Here is a 20,316-nt window from a genome sequence, read left to right as displayed (position 1 = left end):
TCTCTCTGGGCAGAAAAGGTCTTCAAAAGGCCTCAAGCAAAATTAGGATAATTAGGAAAATTAGGACATCTAGCTTGTGGGGCTTCAGCTTGCAGTTTCTTCCTCTTTGTTGCTTTCACAGCTCATTAATGTTGGACCATTTTTTGAAATCTCTGATTAATGAAAGAGCTACTTCAAATCTACCTTGTCATTTTGGGTTTCCTTCCTCTTATTCATACTGGCCCCAGAATACTGCCTTCAAAAGGGATATCAAGTTCTCTAACAACATGCACATACCAAATACTGGGGAGGACATAGCATGGCTAAGTGATTTCCTGGGTAGTAAATATTAAAGGCTCCTGGGTACAAGAAGATAAGACAGCCAGAAGAAGATAAAATCCCTGAGAGAGCCCTCAAAAGCATCCAACACACTTCCTTCTGCTGTCTTGATATCAGCCCCCAGTGCTTATAATGGAACATGGGATGCTACCCAGGTAAGTGTGCGGAGCTGGGAAGGGATGGAGAAAGAGCGCCCAAAGTGAAGAGGGCTGCCCAAAGCTTTGTACATGTATTCCTTTGAAGTGGGTTTAATAAGGTCAGTCAAGGTATCAGAGGGATCTCTGTCTTCACTGAGTTACCCTGGTGACTCCAAGAGTCTCACCATTAATGAAGAGGGAGGGGACGCTCTAGAACCATTAACGCTGTATCTATAGGTTCTCTAAAACATTGGATAATTAAGATCATTATTGGCACATTCTGGGTAATGATTTCTTCTGTTACCTCATATTTTACTTGATATTTTAATAAACTCACATTAGTAAACCCACATACAGATTTCAATAACTTCTGCCCTCAGTATTTCAGTCTATCATCTAAACCACTCGTTCTCAAAGTAGGATGCCTGACCAGCAGCATCAACTTCACTTGTTAGACATGCAAATTCTGAGGTCTCACCCACACTTACTTGATCGGAAACTCTGGGGTGGGGCCCAGCAACTGTGTTTTAACAAACATTCAGGGCATTCTGATGCAGGGTAGAGTCTGAGCAGCCTTCCTGTAAACCACTCTCAGTGATGCTGCTCCAAGATCAGACACGGTAAAGTCCCAGTACCCTCTCACCCCCCTCCTCCCAAGGCCAAAGCCCTCAGCATGGCATTCAGGGCCTTTCCCAGGCTGACCAGTGCTACCCTTTTGAACCCCAGCTCCTAGTGCATTAAAAACCTCAACCTTCAGAAAACTGTCCACACAGACACATGACATATTTGTAGGTCTTCTGAAGGATCTTTGGAGTGGCCCCCTCAGTCGTATATCCCATTCTTCAATTGGAGAGCTCTCGCTCAGCCTCCAGGATGCCATCCAAAACACAATGCCTCCCTTGGCAGCATCCCCACGCCTACTCCTTTCTTCTGGAAGACTCACTCCCTCTTCCATGATTCCTTAGCATTCAGTTCACACTTTGATCAGAGCACACATCACAGGATATTAATTATACGATTAATGTTGTACTAATTAATTTATATAACTGCTATTAATAATATAAATGTCTCTCTACCCTACAAGATTTTAAGCCTTCTAAGGGAATGAGCCTTTGGTAGTAACTGAGGTGGAGGTGGGAGGCCTCTGTCAAAATAAACATTTATTGAGGTACTACTATGTGCTGGGCACCGTATTAGAGGCTGGCAGTTTTCTGAGAGATATACTTAAGATGATTTTGCTTTTCAGATCAGGTAAGGGTTCCAGGCTTGACCTAGATCAGTCAAAATGGAGAACAAGGCTTGCTGTAATCTTGGCTCCACTTACTCTGTTCTAGTGGTTTCTTTGAGGTTCATCTGAATCAAAGATTTTAATTAGTCACGTAATAGTATGACTTTTTTAACTGCACTGATGCATTTAAATGGCGCATTCTCAAAATATATGTAACACAAGTCTATAGTGAGGCATAGAGAGACTTCCAAATTCTTCACCCTTGAGATTTTTTACCTGAATCCAGGTTAAATTCAGGGATTACGAAGGCTTAAGCTTCCTACTTTCTATGTAAAACATTTAGATCTCCCCTTCTCTATGAACATGTAAACAAGATGAAGATAATAACAATGAAGAATGAACACTGCCAGTGACCATCGCAGAAATGGCAAGCAAGCAACCACAGGCATCATCTCTCCATAGGAAAATGGCCAAACTCCTTCTTCATAATGGAGGTACCTTCGCGCCTAGAGCTGGGGAAACGGTGCATGTGAGGTTTGGAAAAACTACACAGACAGAGAAAATATACATTAGATCCTATCTTGCCCCAATTAAAATTAGGCATGAGATAAAGTATTGATACAGAGGGGAGAAACCAAAAATCACTATAACAATAAATCACATCAAAATACTCATTGTTTTCCTCCGTGTTGCGAATGCAGGGCATCATTACTGCATGTCTTTGAGGAGTAAATTCATTACTTCTCTCTCACTAAATGGTTCTGCTGATACAAATCCATCTTTTCTGGGCCATAAAATGATCAAGTGCAACTTAAACACTATAAACATGTCCACAAGATGAAGTGCATTTACTTATAAACAATTCTCAATTGAGTGCTTTCCACAAATTTATGTTATATACACATTTTCCTGGTTTAAGGATTCTCGATTTTAAGATCTGTCATCAGTATATATTTGCTTGTATATATCTAACTGTGTAAGGAGAATCAACAGTATTTCATCCAAAGAAAAATACTCTAACTGGCCTCTGTTTACAGAGTTACTTGTAGAGTTCTCCTCAACGTTTTTTTTTTTTTTTTTAAGATTTTTTAATTTTTTTCCTTTTTTTTTTTTTTTCCTCCCTAAAGCCCCCTGGTACATAGCTGTATATTCTTCGTTGTGGGTCCTTCCAGTTGTGGCACGTGGGACGCCGCCTCAGCGTGGCTTGATGAGCAGTGCCATGTCGGCGCCCAGGATTCGAACCAATGAAACACTGGGCCGCCTGCAGCGGAGCGTGTGAACTTAACCACTCGGCCACGGGGCCAGCCCCATCAACATTTGTTTTTTTAACAACATTTGCAGGAGCTACCATGAGTACATAAAAATAAAATTCCTTGTATTTAGTAACGGTTTGAAAGAAATGGTCTAAGACTAACGTAATGTATCCCAAAAAATTTTGGCAGATTTTTGCAAAATATGGCCTCTATGAACACGTTTGAGGCAACATGAAATACGTAACAAATGTTTGAATCTGTATAATAACAAGCATTAATAGATTAGATTTAATTAAAGTCTCTTCAGATAACTGTTGCAAATAGAACTAAACCAGAGGTGGTGAAAGAAGCCAGCACCCCATTCGTCACAGTGCCAGCCTGCAGAGATCACAGCCCGCCATCCAGTAACACCTGGCTCTCGTCCACCTCTGAGACCCCCAGCGTTCTGAGGACAGACAGCACCAGTGCTTTCAGATTTCTGACAGGCACACTCACCTGATGTGTGCTAAATCCGCTGTCCGTCTTCACTGTGAATGCCACCCCCTCTCCTGGTCTCCTAACTCACCTCTTCTCTTCTGATCACTCACTTATAGGCCGAGGCTGGACTCCGGCTCAGTCTTCTTGCCAGTGGAAGGAAGTGGCACTGCTACCTCAAAATCTCCAGCTCCCTAGACCTTCTGGTGGGGCCCCATCAGAACAATCCCCTAAATCAGGCAGCCTATGGTAGCAGCTTTCTCTCGTGCGTGCTGCCCAGCACTGCTGAGAACAGACCCTGCCCCCCAGGGAAGGGAGAATGCATCTACAGCAAATGCATGCTATTTTAACTCAGCAGGGTCACTTGTGCTTGGAAATCCTTCCAAATTACATTCTCTGTGATGAGTATTTAAAAATGTTCTCGATTTTCAGTCCTCATGGACAATGACCTTGTTTTATTGAGATGATTAGGGTCACCCAAGACCAACTCCCTGAGCTCTCTGTCAGCTCTCCTCAAAACGATGCTATTGCGACATTCACTCTCCTCCTCCCTTCAAAACCTTGTCATCTTCACTTCATTTTCCTTATTGTTTCTACCTGAGAGTCCCCTCCCCAACGCTGGCCTCAAACTGTACTATTTCTGTTATCAAAATAGCCTTTGTATCCTCTCTGCCCTCAGGCCTCAGTCCTCGGTGCCCCCATTGCCTAGAATGGCCCCTCTCTCCTCTCCACTCATTGAAATCCACCCATCTCCCTCAGGGAAACAAAAATGCCGTCTACCTGACTGCCCCTCTATGTGCCCCTTTGCTCTGCACTGTTCTATGTTTCTGCTCGTTTCTCTCCCCTGACTTAGTACTGAACTGATTATTCGTTCACTTTTTCTCTTCCTCAATCTTGATACTTCTGGCGTGGTCTTGTAAAAAATATATTGCAGGTATCAAATAACTATTTGCCAAATAAATGAATGAATGATGGAGACAGTAGGGCCCAGAGTCTCTTTTCAATAAACACTTGTCTACTACATTTTCCAATCCCCTTTCTATCCTGAAATGTGGGCAATAGAATGACTTGTATTTTAGCCCTTTTCTGACTTATCTGTAATTGTTTAAAGTTTTTAGAAAGTAAGCATTATGGGAGATAAGAGAGAGGGTAAAGAATTACAAAACAAAGAAAGAATGCCATTTACCAAATTCCTTTTGGAGAGAGGAGTCTGCTGATTTACAAGAAACAGTGTGATAAACGATTTGGGGTAAGAATGAGTGCAGGTAGGGGTGGGACTCCTAAAAAATACATCAAGAAACAAAAGGTGGTCTCTAAATTGCCTTTAAGGGGACGATCCTATTAACTTCAGAACCTTTTGCTCCGAAGTGTACGGTCCTCTGGGTCTGCAAGCTTAGGGATAAAAGCCAAGGAGGTGGGCTGGAGCTGAATCCCTCCACTTAGCGAGGGGGCAACAGCTGGCCCTCCCAAGGGACATCTAGGAAGGAGGAGCGGGAATGCGGGTGGTCTGCGGAGAACTAATTGTCTAATGGGGTATTTTCAGTTATTTGCTTTGATATGTACAAAGTACCCCATCCCCTTCTCTGGTTCCCCTAAGGAACTTCAGGAAAGTTAACACACCTTTCTTTCTGGGGAACCCAAAGGAGTCCTGAGCTCTGTAGCCAAGTGGATGTAAAGGAAGACACTGCGTCAGCGGCCATCCGGGGCACTGAGGCAAGGGAAGAGCTGCCATGTGAGTCGCGTCCACAAGCTGCAGAAGGAGCTCCCGAACCAATCCGGCATCCTCCCCACGGCAGTGCGCCCCAAGAGCCACCAGCTCCACCAACTACAGAAATTCCGTCCCAAAGACACCTGAGGGAAGAAGCTGGGCCCCAGCAGGAGGAGGACGGCCTCACAGCCAGTACGCTGCATCAGGGGAGAGGAGTCTAAGTTCCAACCTAGATCTGCCCCTGTCTGTCGGGAACGTGGATGGGAGGCGTTTGGAGAAGGAAGATCCCTGAAAGCAGGAGACCCATGCAGATATAAGATTAGACCACACAGAAGGAAACTCCCCAGACATCCTTCTATGCAGGTGAATCACCAACAAGTACAGAAAGTGCCTTGGAGCCTTTGGCTTCGCAACCTGGCGTGAATCTGGTGTGCTATTAGGAAAGGGGGCCAGCAGTCGAGTGCTAAGTTACACCATTCCTACATAACTCTGAAGTGATGCAAAATCAAAGAGGGCTTCCTAGCTGACCAAAACCTCAGCCTTCTCCAATAACTAGAAATAACGACTTCTTTATGTTTCAATTTCAGTACTTTCAAAGTGTGGGTAATATCGTTTATTTTAGTACACTTACTTTATAGAGTAGTTTGAGGGTAAATTTGATAGAATGTACAAAGACCCTAAGATTCTGATAAGATAGATGCCTTTCAAATCAAAGATCATTACTAATAAGTACTTCTCCCTTCCCCTAACACCTCTGTGAAACAGGAAAGGAATAGGTGGAATTATTCTACTTTAAAATTATGGGAATTGTGAGAATGGCAGCCTGAGCAATTTTCCTTGAGAATACCCAGATATTCAGAGGTAAAGCTCAGAATTCAAACTCTCTACCAGTTATCAGTGGAGAATGGAATAATGAAAAGCTCTGGCTTAAGACAGACCTGGATCCTCACTTTAGCCCAGTCACTAATTAGCTGGTGGCTTCCGCTAAATTACATAACTCCGCTAGGCCTTAGTTTCTTCGACCGGAAAGTGGACTCATTGATACCTGACCTGCAACTGAACTCAAAAATGGGAAGCAACTAGCAGAGTGTTTGGGTTCTCAATAAATGGCATCTTCTGGCACTGTGATCACTTCCTAAAGAAAGGACTTTTATTATGCACTATTGAAAGACAAGGGCATCCAGGGACAGCAATTGCTAAAAGGGCAGTTCAAATAATTTTGTGATTTATTTCAAAACAAATGTTATTCTAGGAAGAGATATAAAACTCTCAAAATTCTGAAATTAAAGAAGAGGAAATATTAATATATTCTCATAGGGGAAAACCAACTTGAAATGAAAATTCAAGGTAGGACCACAAGGTTCGATGACTCTCCTCTTCTGTGCTTTTCTTCTCTGTCATTTCTCATACGGGCAGCTTCACTTTGTGAAGATATTCACAACTGCCTAAGTAAAAGCAACATAAAAGATCAGTTTCTTTGTGTGAAAACAGGGAAAGGAAAAATGCTTTTTCTTAACTTTTTCAGTGAAAGACAAAGTTCTCAAAGAGATGGGAAGGGTGCTAAAAAAAAAAAAAAAAACCAGGAGGATAAAATACGATTCTTCTAGTCCCAATGTTATTTCTTTCACTTGTTATTTAGGTTTGAAAATGGGACCCAAACTGAGCATTTGAATCTAGATGGACCACAGCATATGCAACACTCCATTTGTCTCAGCTATGCTAATACACATGCAGGGAGAGAATCCATCAAGTGACTAATAAGCAGAGATTCAGATGCCAACACAGAAATCCTTCTCAACATTTATATTCCACCAAGTTGGGAGTGCTTCTAAAAGACGTATGTGTGCATAGTTTATCTAATAGACTGAAATGGCTCTTATTTCTGTTCTGCCAAATAAAGAGAAATTTCTCTGACTGTAAATGTGATTCCTTCAACTCCCAAACTGCAAATTTTCTAGGCATTTCCTCTTCAAGCTCCCTGGCAGGTCTATCCACCATCAAATTCTCCAGGTTTGTCAAAGCATTAGCAATAGCCCCAATTTACTAAGTGCCTGTGACTTCGCCAGAATTCAAGGTAAAAGTTAAAACACACACAAAAATAACACTAAATATCAGCAAATTTTGAAAACAGGCAAGGATTTCGAAATGGCTACCATGTCTAGGGTAACACTAAAAGCGGCCTCAACTTCTAAAGAGTGCAGAAAGAGGTGATATTCGGAAGGTACCTTAAAATAAACAAGCAAGGGAACCAGTGCAGATGCGCCAGAGCAAACTAAACTAAACTAAAAACTCAGAGGACTTAGATCTGACATGGACGTTTGGTCCCTGGATCTACTTACTAGCTGTGTGGTCTTGGGCAAGTCACTCATAATTTCCTACTTCATTAAATGTGAATAATAGCCCCATTTTGGGACATTCTGGCAAAGTGCCTGGGATGAAGAAGGCACCTAATAGATGGTAGTGTCCTTTTGTGAGGAGAGGATGCAAACTCAGTTGTCTACAGGGATTAGTCGAACAAAATTCTGAGAGGCCCCATAAGTGTAAGAGAACAGGGAGCAGTGCACAAGTCCAGGTATTATTTGAGCCCATTCACTTACACTACAAAGGATGGATGAGCTCCTAAGAGGGCCTAAGCACAGTCAGTAAGTAAGCCAGGAGGTTATGAGATACAGGCAAATCTCACATAATGTATCAGAACAGATAACGAGTAAGCAAGCAGCTATGAGACACAACAGAATACACAAGACATGCTAACTATTGGCCTATAACCTGTAAGGCATGCCAAAGATAGACAGAATAAATACGATGGAAGAGATAAGATCGTACTTAGAGACAGAGTGTGTTAAGTCATGATCGTGTCCACTTGGGGCCAACAGCCATGTCAGACCTGAACTGATCACTCTTGGTGACATGGGACAGTGAACTGGTCCCATGCTGGCCCCATATATGCTCTACTCAAGAACAGCAAGTGAAACCAGGGATGGTTAGCAGGCCACTGGCCAGACGTGCTGCCATGGAGCAAGCGTGCATTGGCTCCAGACACCCTGTGTCTGCCGAGGCCCCCTTGTTCAAAACTCTGGTCCTAGTAAGGACTGTGGGAAAGGCCAAGGTGGCAGAGAGAGACAGGACAGGTGAACATGGCAAGACCCTGAAGTCCAGCAGCGTGCTCTTCCCACTGCCTGCCCCTCCCTCCCCCTGCTTCTCTGTGTATGTTTAAACTGATTTAACACACTGTGCGACCAGAAACTTAATTTGGTCTGCGAGCCTTTTTCTACTGAGCAGTAGAACCTTTTGTGTACCTGGAGGCTTCTGTTCCACCAGGTCATCTCCTCTGTGACAGGGAGCACGAGGTCTGTGGCAAATGGAGGGCACATGTCCCACCCCGAGAGGAGCTGCAGGTCCACTCCGGCCAGGGCTGCCCTGCAGGAACGTCTGCCAGCGTTTCCATATTTTCTGACATTTCATGGAAACTTGGGAAATCTGAATTTCCACAGCAGATCTCCCAAGTTTTAAATGTTGACAACTCATTCAAAAATTTAAAAATCTGTTCAGGCCAAATAAACACATCATCCACTGCCAGTTTGCTCCTGCTGCCCTAATACTGTTCCACAACTGTGCCAGTCCCCGGCCCCGAAGTCCCTGTCACGTGGTCCTTTAGTTGTAAAAGTTCCAACTTGAACTGCCACCCTGAACTTTTGCAGTTTAGCACATCTCACCTTCAGGGTCTCTTCTGTTTCGGGAGGACCCGGCAGACCTGAGAGCTCTGAGCGCTCAGCATCTCCTCGGCTCTAGGGTCACACTCACTGAAGGTAGAAGGGAGGGCTCACATATATGAACTCACATGACTGGAGAGAAAATGCCCACCACTGACCGGCGTGCTCAGGAATTCCTCTAAGGAGGTCTACACGTTCGTGCTGGAAAACTTCCTTAAGGTTATACTTTCTCGCCTTCATTCGTTACTCTTGTTTTGTCTGCTTCTCCCCTCTTTCTCAGGCCACCGACCAAGTGTTAGAGCAAAATAAGGTGGCATTGTGGGGCAAGAGGAGAAGACTGTTACTGTGGTACCTCCAACAAGAATCAGATGAGTAAAGGTAGGACAGGTGTTCGGACAGTGTGTGGTCGAGGTAAAGCATGTAGTCCTGCATCTCTGTGGTCTGCAAGTGGATCGAAGTGATTCTGGACAACAGAGCTGATCTCCCGCAATCATGTAAGGAAAAGTAGGGACCAGTCTTTTCCTGAACAGTGTGAGGGCAGTGTGACTAGGGTGCCAGAAGGCTCCTTAAAGGAGATGACCTTACAACATGTGCTTCCACGTGCAAGGGGCTGGAGAGTGCTTCGGTGCCCAGGATAATGGCCAGAGGGTAGATATGCAGCAGAAGTCTAGCTCTCTGAGCAGATGCACCAGAACAAAACTAAACTGAACTACTCTCTGGGGCTGTAGACTGCCAGAGGCAGGAGGTGTGTGCACTGGTGTGCTGGAGGGTAGAGTGGAGAAGGCAGGAGGGGAGGCAGGGAGGTAGGAGATATCGGCTTTCTTGGACTCGGACACAACCAAGAAGCTTGATTTGCGGACACTCTCACTGGACGACTAGAGTCAGCCACATCATGAGGAAGACAATGGGCGAGATGGCTAACCAGTGCTGAATCCACTGGCATAGATAGAGCACGAGGAGCCCGCGGGGGCTTTTTACAAAGGGCACATGGCCATGTGACCCCTGAAGCTCTAAAGAGGCTATGCCCAGTGAGAACCCCGTGTGGCCAAGCTTACATGGGTCATATTGCTCAGTAATCTCCACTGGGTGACCTTTACCAGTCAGGTAATGAGGGCTGGGGACTCAGTGCGGCACTGACTGATGAGGGCCAGGGGCTTCCACCTGTGGTAGACGACCAGCAATAAACACGACAGTGACTGCAAAAAGGAAACAATGTGGCTGCGGACTGTGACATCTGCTGAGAGGGGAGTAAAGCAGGAGAGGTGATGGGATGGAGAATGAGTTGGAGCACTACTGCAGACGTCAACACTCTAGGAAGGAGACAGGAAGACACCCTCTTATAAAGATTACTTCCAGTTTTTACAGGAACAAAAACTCTTAAGAAACAAAATATTAAAAGAATACATGAGGGGTGGCTTCTTTCTTTCTATTACCATGTTAAAAGGCAAGGAATTTAAAACAATGCTGGCAACATCAGCTTATTTCCATGACATAAGAGTATGACAGTCTCTGTTAGCCTTAACCATAGATTTCCCAGGCCAGTGTTTTGTATTATGCTGAAATGTAATTTTAAAATTAAACTTTACCCACTCTGGCCTAGCTAACTGAAAAAGGCAAATATAATGCAGTGTAATCGATTTCACGTATCAATCACTGAAGCGCAGGTGAAACGGGAGTTTTTAAGAAGACTGTTATAGTCCAGTTAATGGTGTTACTTGTGACAGCTGCAGGTTAGTGCAAGCACATATTTCACAGGTACATTCTGCTGACCAGCAGGTGACATTCAGCAATATTCAGCATGGAATGTGCTCTTCTCAAAGAGAAGCCAGACTGGCACACCTTCAACTTCTCTGCCTATCTCTGACGTCAGTTGGCAGGACAGACATCTCTTGACATAAACGTGGACGCAGTCCCAGAAAGATGTATTATTGGGACGTGCTGGATGGGAACTGACTCCCTGACCAAGGGGTTCCCAGGTACATGTCCTTCAAGGATCAGGAAAATGTAGTGGGGGTAGGGCAACACGAAGATGACAACTTTCCATATTGTCAAATAAGGACATTAAAACAAACACCAATCCACAAATTATGATACAGCCATAAAGTAGAATGCTATTTAACAATAAAAAGAAACAGATTATGGTTATACTTAACTATGTGGGTGGATCTCCAAAACATCATGTTAAGGGGAAACAGCCAGACACAGAAGAGTACACGCTGCCTGGTCGCGTTCACATGGCATGCTAGAACAGATGCAACTCAGCTGCAGTGACAGAAAGCAGATCCGTCCTTGTCTGGAAGCTGGATGCGGGCATTGACTGTATAGGGGCATAAATAACTTTCTGGAATGATGGAAAAGTTTTAAATCTTGATTGCAGTGCTGGTTACACGGGTGTATACATACGTCAAAACTCATCAAACTACACCTAAAATGTGTAAATTTCATTATATGTAAATTATACCTGAACGAAGTTGAAAAAATTAAATGTGACCAAAAAACAAAACCTATCCACTTACCTATTCTCATACAAGAAAGTTGTTTTTAATCCCTCAAATAAAGAAGATATAAAGACAGTCCTTTTGAATTAAATATATTTTACTTTAATGAAAAGCTCTATTTTTCTCATTTTAAAGCCCAGTGATGGAAACCTCCTCAGGACCCACCAGGGATCAGAAGATGGGCATTTGAGAACCACTGCTGTCTCCTCCTCAATTCCTCTGCCTGTGCCCTACCTGGAACATCCATTTAGCACTCCTGTAACAAGGCTCAGGACTATTTCATTCCACAATGAACAGACCTGGTTGGAGCTACCAGACTGGTGATTATAATGAAAATGGCCAAGAAACACGAATGATTTAAACAACTAATAAATTCCATCTAAGAAAAGAGCAGGAGGTCGAGGGAACAGAACGGGCGAGGGAGAAGCGGAAAGGAGGAGAACGTCAGGGAGCTACACCTCCGCGCGCTCGTCTTCTCAGGCTCTCTGGGGTCTGCCAGCTCAGCCAGTGGAGACTGGTACTCAGTGGGCCATGTGTGTTCACAAGTCAGCTCAGTCCCTTAAACGAACTGGCAGTGACTACCAGCAAGTCAGACAGTCCAACGGGGGGCTAATACTGGGAGGGTGTCAAGACCCTGCCCTGCTGGTCACAGAGGACACGGCAGCTTCCTATGTGCATCAGGACCCCAGAAGACCCTTAAGAGTATCATGGGGGAAGGATGGAAAACAAAAGCTGATTTTTTTCTTAAAGAGAAGTAGCAAAGATTTTTCTGAAGTATAAAGTACAATAACATAAAATATCTATATATAAACATCATATTTTCCTTCAAAGAAGATCTAAACCTAAGTAGAACAGACGATTAAAAATACTTGTTACCTTATCCTTCTTAAAGCCAGTAGCTCACCAGGAGAAGAATTTAGTAGTAGCCAAAATACTATGCTGAGTGTGACTATTTGTTCTAGAAAACACTGCATATGCATGAAATAGTCAAATGATGGATGGAAAAGGTTGGCATACTTACTTTTTAAATTCAGAACACTGAGGGGGGCTAAAGAACCAAAACAACAACAAAAAACCCAAACCCCAAAACCCTCATAAAGACACAACTGTACAACAAAAGTCATTAAGGGGATTCCAAAGGTAAAATCTCACTTATTCTCTATGTCTTTTCATTTTCATTTATTTGGTATTAAACAAACACTTACCCAGCACTTTACATACAGAAGCTCATACATCCCTCACACCAACCCAGATGGGTGGGTTTCATTACTCCCATTTTACAGATGAGACACAGCAAGGCTGTGACTTGTCAAGGTTACATGGAGGAGATTGGACAGGACGTTGGTGCACCCGGCACTATTCCCACAGCTACACCCTGGCTGGAGCCCCACCATTTTTCTTTGTTCTATTCATGTCATGTTTGTGTCTAGTACTGGGCCCTGACACCTCTGTGATGGGGCATCCCCATGGGCAGGTGAGGCCCTCAGCACATCTACCTGTGAATGCATTAGGTGGCCCTTCCTACACGGAGAACTAGGAATTCTCCAGGCAAATGCTAATAGTCCGCTCCTGCTGCTAATTATTACAGCACAAAAGTACAAAAAGGAAGCAGAAAAACGACACGCTTTCAGAACTCGGCTTTGATAAGTTCAAAGAAAGCTAAACTCTTCAGATTTGGATTTTATGTATTTTGAAATGAAAGCTTACCTTCTGAAAGACCCTATATGATTTTCAGTATTTGGTTTCTCCAACTTGCATTTACAGTAGCATCTTCACAATTTTGGCCAGATCTGCATATGGCCTGGACTATTATTTGTTTGCAATTTTTATTTAAATCAACTCAGTTTTTAAAAAAAATTAAATATCTTCTTTATCCATGTCAAGTTCTATGCATGAAATTAATTTAATAGGTATATTTTATTAACATATTTATCTATTAAAATAAATCTGCATACCAACTAAAATCACTGCACGTCCTCCAGTGCTATGAGTTCCACATTTTGGAGAATTTGAGTTCAGAGATGGTGAAAATCAGTCTTTACACTCTAATTTAAAAATTGGTTCAGCCACTATGGAAAACTGTATGGAGGTTCCTCAAAAAAGTGAAAATAGAACTACCATATGATCCAGCAATTCCACTTCTGGGTATATCCCAAAGGAAATGAAACAGGAGTTCAAAGAGATACATGTGCTCTCACATTTACTGCAGGATTATTCAGAAGAGCCAAGATACGGAATCAACCTAAGTATCATCAACGGATAAACGGACAGAGAAGTTGTGGTGTACATATACAATGGAATATTATTCAGCCATGAGAAAGAAGGAAATCCTGCAACCACATGGATGGACCTTGAGGGCCTTATGCTAACTGAGATACGGCGGAGAGAGATTGTGTGATGTTACTCATACGTGGAATCTAAAAATGTCGAACTTGTAAAAACAGAGTAGAATGGTGGTTACCAGAGGCTGAGGGTGGGGGAGCTGGGCATATGTTGTTTAAGGACACAAACTTGGAACTAGTAGATAAATAAGTCCTGGAGAGCTAAGGCACAGCATGGTGATTATAGTCAACAATACTGTATCATAAACTTCAAAGTTGCTAAGAGACTAGATCTCAATTGTTCCCACCACAAAAAAGAAATAATTATGTGACATGATAGAGGTGTTAGCTAATGTTATGACGGTGATCATACTGCAATTTATAAATGTAACAAATCGACATGTTGTATACCTTAAACTTACACAGTGTTCTATGTCAGTTATATTTCAATTTAAAAACATGGAAACAAAACATACCTTCAGAAATTGTTTTCATATATGTATATAACATTATATCTATGTACAAATGGAACTCTACACACACACACAATTTCAAAAGGCCAAGAAAAGGAATTGAGCAGAAAACAGCATTAGGTCAGGGGAGTGGGAAGTACTGGATCAAGGACATGGCATAACATTTTAATACGAAACTACAGAATCTGGCCAGTAAAGTTCCAAACAACACCACCACCACCCAGCCATCATATCTTCTCAACAGAAACCTCAAACATATAAATTAATGCCCAGGTTTTTTAAAAAGAGGAGAACTCAGTATGTAGAAATAACAATCTGAAAACTTGATTGATTAGAAAAGTTATTTGCACTGTTTCCTCAGGAAGACTGAAAGAATATGCATGCCCAAAGGGAGGGATCCCCCAGCGCCCAGGGACTCCCCTGAGGTACATGACATGGGGGCCGGGGGCTGTGGTCCCGGTTTCAGGCTCCTTCCACCCTCCTGGCCCTCACAGCAGCTCCATGCTTATCTGCTTTCTACAGTGTCCTTCCTCATAAGATACTCTGAACAAAGGCCTCAGCTAAGAAGAAATTTAGAAACTACTAGCATTGTCCAATTTCCTCATTTACTAATGAGGAAACTGAGGCTCAGAGAAGTTAGTTAAAATACTCAGGGTCACCCAGCAAACCACAGCAGAATCAGAGTATAAAGAACTTAGTGTCCAGATTGCCAGTCCGGTGTTTATCTGACCAAGACCACCTACAAGAACACCCTTACGCAGTCATATACTGGCCACTCCGGTGGACGTCACTACATCAATACCTTCACCTACCCTTGAAAATGAAGAAGTCTGATTAATCATTAATTCCTTGAGGAGGAGACAGTTGCCAGCAATATTTAATGAAGTGTTATGAGTCAATGGAAATAAATTAGAAATAAGATGAAGTCATTATTTCGGAAAGTATGATGTAAGGAAACAGGCACATCCCTTCCTGAAAAGTAGTATAAATCAAATAATGCCTAAAACAGATTAGCAAAGCTTTCTAATTAATAATAACAATAATAATAATAATAATAATAGAAACAACAATAAAAACAGTAGTAACAATAGCAATAACTATAATTTAGTGTTTATTATGTGCCAGAAACTAGATCCAGCAAATTTATATGCACTGATACCCCTGTGACATAAATATTATTATTCCCTTTTTTAGAGGTAAGAAAGTTGAGTCTAAGCCCATGGGTAAGGTGGCCAACTGTCCTGGTTTGTCTGGCACTTTCAATGCTGAAAAAGCAGGGAAATCCTGGGCAACCTGGGATGGTTGGGCACCCTCCCTGTGGGGCTGTGACAGGAACTGCCTGCCTGCCTGACGCCGCAACCACGGCTACCGTCGAAGGACAACTTACCTCCACGTGCTACAGTCCAGACTTGGACACACTGGTTTAAAGAAGGGCATGGCCAACATCTTACAAAACAAGATATTGACACGCAGCTTCATCTCCTTTCACAAAAAAGACAGAGAAAGCGCTGCACAGCCCGAGCCTCCGTTCCTCCAGAAGAAGAAAGAAGGGACACTTACCTTGACCTCAAACTCGAAGTGTTCATCCTTCCCTTGCCCGCAGAGAACATAGCGCGGAATACTAATTTTAATTGGGTCCTTCAGGTCGTCTGGATTTGCTCCCAGAGAGCGAGAAACCATCCGCTATCAAAGGCACATCAGACAGGGAGAACAAAGAGAAACCAACATCACTCCGTGGCAAATACCCTGCTCGGGCGGGCGGGAGAAAATGTGCTTCAAGTAGAGAAAAGAGCATCAAACCAGCAGAGTTTATTTAGAAAAATGATGATTTCCTTTGAAAGAGAAACACTAAGTCTCTCTCATAACAAAAGACCATTTCTTTAGGGAAACTATTTCAAGAAGTTAGGGCGAAAGCACTTCAAAATGTTGTTCGGCTTTGAAGTTCCTTCCAATTTATAAGAACAAGTGGAAAAAAGGACAGATTACATATCCTGACTTTTAAAAGTATCAGTGTAAACCAGATTCTTTTCTGAAAAGTCTTGATCATCTGACAGCTTCTTTTCTCTTCACAGACTATCAGACTGCTGTACATAAAGCTCTAAATGCTAGAGATTTTATTCAAATTTACTTCATTTTTAACTTCTAGGCATTTTTATAACCCACTGTAGTGTGGAAAGCTCTTTAAACTACAATTAAAACAAATGCCAAGTATTTTCTTTAGGCTCCATTTGATTAATAAGCAACTTGGCTCTGACAAATATAGTTATGGTCTACATGGTGGGAAGCTAGAGGGGTTTGAGGAAGAAGCATTGTGAAAAAAATAAATCTTCAAAATGAGTTCTCGACTATGAACCAGAGGAAATCTCTGAACAATCCCTATCATTTGCCCTAACTTGAGGCTTTAGAAAACATAAGAAAATACGTTTTTAAAGCAAGAGCAGTAATAAAATAATTACAATCATAATTATAGTTAGCATTTATTGAATACATACTATATACCAAGAACCACACTAAACAGTTTATATGCATGGTTTCATTTAATCCTTAAAATCCCCCTACACATTAATAACCATTATTAAGCCTACTTATCAGATGAGAGGCCCAAGGCTGAGAATTTAGGTGACTTGATGGAGGTAAGTGGTAGAGTCAGGATTTGGGCTCAGGCTAACCTGGAGCCCACCTATGTCACCACTATATTGCTATCATGAAATTTTAAAATAAGTTCACCCATCTGAAATAAACTGAGCTAACGAACACTTCAACATACACAGAATTTAAGAAGACAGAGAGTTCACGATTATGCAATGAAACTCACTTATTTGACTAAAAAGAAATTAGTAGGCAATACGCTCCTATTCCATCAGGCAGAAATGGGTCTTGGACCCTTGGATCCTCAGTCAGGTTTAACAGGGATGGTCCAGCCTAGCTGCGTGTATGTGAAAACTCAGCTTTCTGGATGACACAGAGGCATATGATTTGTCCCAGACTACTGCTGTCAGCTGACAGTGTAAACATTTTGGCCTGATGTGAAATTACCAAAGCCTTTTAGAGCATCTTAACTCTTCCCTGCATCAAAACAAGAACCATGAATTTTATTGTAATGGTGCACCTATTTAGCTGTCCCTAATGTCAAAAACCAGAGCGGAAATTCTTAAAAGAGTTTCTCAGTATGTGCATGGCCAAAGACCTTTCAATTCACTGACAGTATATTTCCAAATTACTGTAAACACAGACATTTCCTGAAACATGGAATATGTTTATCTATTTGAAGGTGAAAAGGCAGAAGAATAATACGGTTGTTTTATTCATTTTCAAAGAACACTTTGACCTACAAAAGCCAGGGTTTAGCCATGAAGGTCTTGCTCTGTTGCCTTAGCTCTGTAACCTTCTATATCATGCTTAACAACTATACTTTTCAAGTAGGACCATAATCTCTTTTCCAGATCTGATACAATCTCTTGAGAAACCACCTTGTTGCAGTGTATGTGTGTCTGGAGACCGGAGAGGAGAGTGGTGGGGTTTGGAAGCACACTGCCATCTAGAACGACCTCAGCAGAGGGGAAGCTGCTCTAGGGATTTTAAGCAAGAACTAACAACAGATAATACTAGTTTACAGGTAAAGACCCACGCACACTACACCTTAGGAGGAACCTGGATCCTCCCTACTGGTTAGACCAAATGTCAATACCGCAGCTGCTTTGGTGAGGAGCTATCTCTGTATAGTTATAGACTCCATCCTAAGAAGCAAGAATAAGGAAAAGGAGGAAGGAAGAAGGGCAATTAAATCTTTCTCCGTCAATCACCTGGAACAGTGCATTACCATGTGCATTATGGGTTCTTAAAAAGGTGGGGATGACAGTATCAACAAGTGTGACACACTTCGTATTAAAACTCCACCGTTATCTGCTTCCCTGAAGCAGTCACAAAAAATGGACTTGGGATTCCATGTGGTGTTCACTTCAAAGACCCAGTGAGGAAGAGAAGACTCAGAATCAAATCTTAGTGTTAGGACTTGGTCTCTGAGTGACAGTCACCCACCTTCTCTGCACCTCAGTGTGGTCCTCTGGAAATGAACACGATATTTACCAAATCCCATCTATATGGCAGAAACCCAAGTGTGAACAAGGCAGTGTCCTGCTCCGTGGGATTTCTGGTTGGAGGTAGACTCTGACAAGTAAACTGATAATTACAGCAGGATTAGAAAGTTGTGATGCAGGCACCAACTGAGAAAAACTATGAATAGGGACATTGCTCTCTAAATGTTGTGAATTTTACTGAGGAATAACTGCAGTCAAAACTACCCAGGTATATTGTTAACTAAGCAATGGAGACTTAATCTTAACTTCTAAATGGCTTTTCTTACAGGCACCCCTGTACACAATCAAACTTTGGTATCTTTTATTGAGTACCAACCATATGGCATGCACAGTGCCAGTTCCTGGGAATACAAAGTACCGTTTACAAAGTATACATAATTTCTAAGGCCTTTAATTTTTTTCAATTGCATTAAGTTTGGAACAAAGATTTGGTTTTTCCATTCTAGATGGATTATATTCCAAAGTTAGCAAATGCTACCTTAACTTTAGTTTTTTATAAGTCAACTTTTAAAGTGGGATAAGAAGGTAACGGAGGGTGTGGTAACTACATAGTTATTTTAAAACTGGAAAATTCTCTATTTCCAAGAACATATAATTGTGAAATCAATTGCTAATGAAAAGAAAGTTGCTTCAGGGGCTGGCCCAGTGGTGTAGTGGTTAAGTTCATGAGCTCCACTTCAGTGGCCCAGGGTTTGCTGGTTCGGAGACCGTGCGTGGATCTACGCACAGCTCATCAAGCCATGCTGTGGTAGGAGTCCCACATGTAAAGCAGAGGAAGATGGGCACAGATGTGAGCTCAGGGCCAAGCTTCCTCAGCAAAAAGAGGAGGATTGGCAGCGGATGTTAACTCAGGGCTAATCATCTTCTTCAAAAAAAAAAACAAAACAAAAAACCCCAGGAAACTTGCCTGAAGCTCAGCTCAGGCTCATAAATCTTGCCCAAAAAATCCCTGCCTTCAATAACTTAACTGAGTATATGAATTAAGTAGGGACCAGTTATCTGGGAGGAACTGGATCTGATAATATTTATGTGGCTCACCTACATCTAGGACAGCCCCTTACACACCCGCACCTGCACCTCAAGAAATAGTTCCAGCTGGGATGCAAGAGCACTGCCCCAGTCAGGATCGGAGAGGGAAGGGTCACTGAGTCCTCCCTGAGAAGGATATTCCTCTTCACTATTTTGCATCTTGGGGACTAGAAATGTTGTCAGAGTGCCCTGCTATCATCCGTGGCCACAGTTTACTTCAATCACATTTATTTCATAGTAACTCAATATTAATGAGTGTAGAGGAATAAACAATGGCAGAAATAAATAACTGAAAAATAAGCCAGGGATCTGAAGGCATTTGACAAAAGTATAAGTAGATAGAAAAATCAAAAAAAGTATGTTTCCCTCAAATCATTGCTGCAATGTAATTGCTAGGAATTAGTTCTTGAAGGCAACTTGAGAAACGTAGAATTCTCAGCATACAGCACGAAGGTTCCTGACATTCTCCTAAACCATGTTTACATTGGGCAGGAAGGAAAACTAACATAAATGTCTCCTAAAGTTATTTTTTATTTGGAAGAAGCTACATTTTGAATATCTTGAGTTTTATGCTAGACAAGTAGATCTGTGCTATATCTCATTATTTATGGAAGCTTTTAAATTTCTACGGAATTATTTATTTTGGAATCAGTCAGTTTTTCTACATGTTTCAAAGAAGAATCTTAGAAGAGGAAGTTAGGGACACGTTGCAGAAGGAGGCAAAACAACAAGGAAGGCTGTATGTTCAGAAGCACGTCTCCCAGCAGAGCAGATCTGGCATGGATAAACACGTAGGACATTTCAAGGAATTGTAAACGCACTGTGGAATAGTTATTTAGAAATAAAAGGGCAAGGAAAAGAACATAATTAGTAACTTGGATTACATTTCTATAGATAAGAAATATCGTCTTTTAAAATAACAAAGAAATATTTTTCTGATAGCTTTAATGAAATAACGTCCTGTGTCAACAAATACACTATTTTTCCATTGTTGCGGAAACACTATAGTTGAGCCCTCAGCCAAAAGAAGCAGGCAGAACACAGGCCACATTCTGATTATTCAGATT

At 42.1% G+C, this 20,316-nt stretch overlaps 1 protein-coding gene across 23 annotated transcripts in view; it reads right to left on the bottom strand.

The window, feature by feature from the left end:
• KIF16B (kinesin family member 16B) overlaps window positions 1-20,316 on the bottom strand; it is a 276,843-nt gene that overhangs the window by 59,639 nt on the left and 196,888 nt on the right. For 16 of the 23 annotated variants that reach the window (XR_011531203.1, XR_011531200.1, XR_011531201.1 and 13 more), the window contains one exon: window positions 15,684-15,806. The exons of 4 other annotated variants lie outside the window; for them this stretch is intronic. Coding sequence is in view for 13 of the 19 variants with exons in the window: in XM_070589557.1 (XP_070445658.1) it covers window positions 15,684-15,806 (123 nt within the window). In the remaining 6 variants the exon portion in view is untranslated. Of the gene's footprint in view, window positions 1-6,447; window positions 6,564-10,918; window positions 11,149-15,683; window positions 15,807-20,316 lie in introns of those variants that run through there. 3 more of the 23 variants (XR_011531198.1, XR_011531199.1, XM_070589576.1) reach the window with 2 other exon arrangements.

This window comes from Equus przewalskii, chromosome 21 (assembly GCF_037783145.1).
Source record: "Equus przewalskii isolate Varuska chromosome 21, EquPr2, whole genome shotgun sequence".
NCBI lineage: Eukaryota > Metazoa > Chordata > Mammalia > Perissodactyla > Equidae > Equus > Equus przewalskii.
The sequence above is the reverse complement of the archived record's forward strand: the minus strand, read 5'-3'. Positions and strand labels throughout refer to the sequence as shown.